Source organism: Polypterus senegalus, chromosome 2, assembly GCF_016835505.1.
Source record: "Polypterus senegalus isolate Bchr_013 chromosome 2, ASM1683550v1, whole genome shotgun sequence".
Classification (NCBI taxonomy): domain Eukaryota; kingdom Metazoa; phylum Chordata; class Cladistia; order Polypteriformes; family Polypteridae; genus Polypterus; species Polypterus senegalus.
Genome location: NC_053155.1, coordinates 300,960,375 through 300,962,874, shown reverse-complemented (window position 1 = coordinate 300,962,874; position 2,500 = coordinate 300,960,375). Strand labels below are relative to the sequence as shown.

General features: G+C 39.3%; 1 protein-coding gene across 1 annotated transcript in view; it reads right to left on the bottom strand.

The window, feature by feature from the left end:
- rb1 (retinoblastoma 1) overlaps positions 1 to 2,500 on the bottom strand; it is a 287,527-nt gene that overhangs the window by 243,995 nt on the left and 41,032 nt on the right. Inside the window, exon 4 of the mRNA XM_039745852.1 lies at positions 2,490 to 2,500. This exon is cut by the window's right edge and continues 124 nt beyond it. Coding sequence (XP_039601786.1) covers positions 2,490 to 2,500 — 11 coding nt within the window. The remainder of the gene's footprint in view (positions 1 to 2,489) is intronic.

The window sequence follows — 2,500 nt, the reverse complement described above, 5'->3', positions numbered from 1 at the left end:
ACCAGCAGCAGTAGTCATTCTCCCGGCTCCCACTAAGACTGAGCACAGTGGACTGGGAGGATTTTGCACTCTGCAGCTCACGAATACTGGGACGGGGCAGACATCATTGACGTCTGTCAGACAACAGCTTTGAACAGCAACTTGAGATTGCAATGCGTCAGTCTGTTGCTTTCGCATTATCTGTGCCAAGAAACCTGCCATCACAGAATGATGAAAAGCATCGGGATGCATCAGTAAAAACAGAAATGGCGATGTTTCAGAGCAACTGCAAGCGTTGTTTAGAACAAGCGTATCAGTATCTGATGACTGTGCCACCTACTTCAGTAAAGGCAGAGCGTTCTTTCTCAGCGGCTGGCGCACTCTCACCTGGACCACCGCACTCTACACACGTTGTGCTTTCTACATTCTTATTACCGCAACTAACTAGATCAGAGGTGCCCAATATGTCGATCGCGATAGACCGGTAGATCGGAAAAGTAGTGCAGGTAGATTGCGTTACATTCAAATAAAATTTTTTTTTAAATGTTAGTCTATCATATATCCTCCCTATGGCATTTGCCACTTGACTGACATACAGGGTGGCCAGTCTGAGATCTCTTTTCTTCTAACACACTGGTCATCCCGCATGCACCCATACAATCAGATTGTGATTCAGACTACGAATGCCATTAATGTAATTCCCCCGATCTACATGCTGTCAAATAAACGAACCACACTGACATCACCGCTGACGTCCGAGGTTCAATCCATGAGAGGGGGTGCAGTGAGTGTGTACAACTGATGAGCCCAGAATTAGGGAGAAACACGTGTGGTGTACTCTTTGCATTAAATTATGCTATATATATATATATATATATATATATATATATATATATATATATATATATTATATCTCATTTTTAATGTAGGTAGATCATTTTGACCTGGTCATTTTAAAAGTAGCTCGCATGCCGAAAAAGTGTGGGCACCCCTGAACTAGATACATGTGCTTATATGACAGCATGAACTGCTTGTAGATAAGGTTAGTCTTTTATTGGTGTCAACATATTGCAGTAGTTTTATTAAAAATAAGTGCCGGTCGTTCTAAAACCATTTACATGTGAGATGCCCGTGCACTGTGTCATCCCCGGGAGGCCAGGATTGCCGGGAATGACATACATGATTCCCAAATTCCCAGGAATGGATAAACCTGTCTGAGAATGGATTCCCTAGTACTCGCTAAGTGCCATATCTGTGAAAGCCAATCATGGAGCTGCTTTTTTACCAGCTCCTGCAGTAGTCACAGTTGAGCATGTGTATGAGATATAATGTGTCTGTGGTTAGTGAGGCAGTGGTGTGCTTGGGATGTGTTTAGTTACAAAAAGTGTAACCACAGAAAAACATTTGAAAACACTGTTCTAAAGCAACTGAGTGTGCAGTCTGTGACAGTGTGCGAGTATTATCGTTTAGTATCGAGATACTAAAAGTTTGCATTATTTGAGACAAAGAACTAGCAGCACTAAAGATGTAAGTGGCTTCATCACTGAGTGGTCATCATATGTGCCAGCAAGGGTGATCATGGACATCAACCCTGTGGATTTCAAACAATAGTATCAGGGTATTACCTATAAAACATACAGCCATAAGTAAGTCTAATGGTCAGAAACATCTTACACAATTTGTATTAACATCGACTAGTCTTTCCTCAGTAGTCTAGAGACAAACAGCCAAGCACAACAATGGTGCTGAAGAGCTTGTGCCTTGACACAAATGGGGTGTTGCAACCAGTGTTTCACGGCCATCACCAAAAAAAAAAAAACATGGCAGAGTAGGCTAAGAAACAATGACAGTCATTAGTTTGATGAATCTGAGTTCATGAGGACTCGCACTGAAGGTATAATTTAGACTTCTAGCAACATTAATTCCGATGTTATAACTGTAAAATGTTTCTGTCAGGCAATATCATGTAGATATTATGAAGTCTGGCTTTTACCATCACTGATAGTGAACTGATATTTGTGTGTGTGTGCTTTTAACAAAATAGTTATACTGCAATCTCTTTACATCTGGAGTCATTGCCATGTGTATTTCCTTGATATTTTTAAGGATTTACAGTAGATTATGGAATATTTCACTTTATCACCTTGCTGTCAGTCAGTCTCGTATGCTATAAAATGGAACTTGTTTTGAACTCTGTAAAAGGGAATATATAAAATGAAGACTGACTGACTGATTACTCTTAAAGATCAGGTCTCCAAGCCACTTAGAGAAGAAGAAGAATAAAACTTGACAAAGAAGAAAATATGTAGTGTATTTTTGTGTCTTTACAAGCAAGCTCTATGAAACATTATGACTCAATGGCATACAACATGCCTATGAGAAAGCTATAAGAAAGCTTTTGATTTTTAACAAGTTATATAACATTCACAAAACACACTTAATCAAATTCAGGGTAGAGGGAGTTATATACTATTTTAATATTGAAAAAATTGAATTACAAAACAACTCACGTTTCAAACCT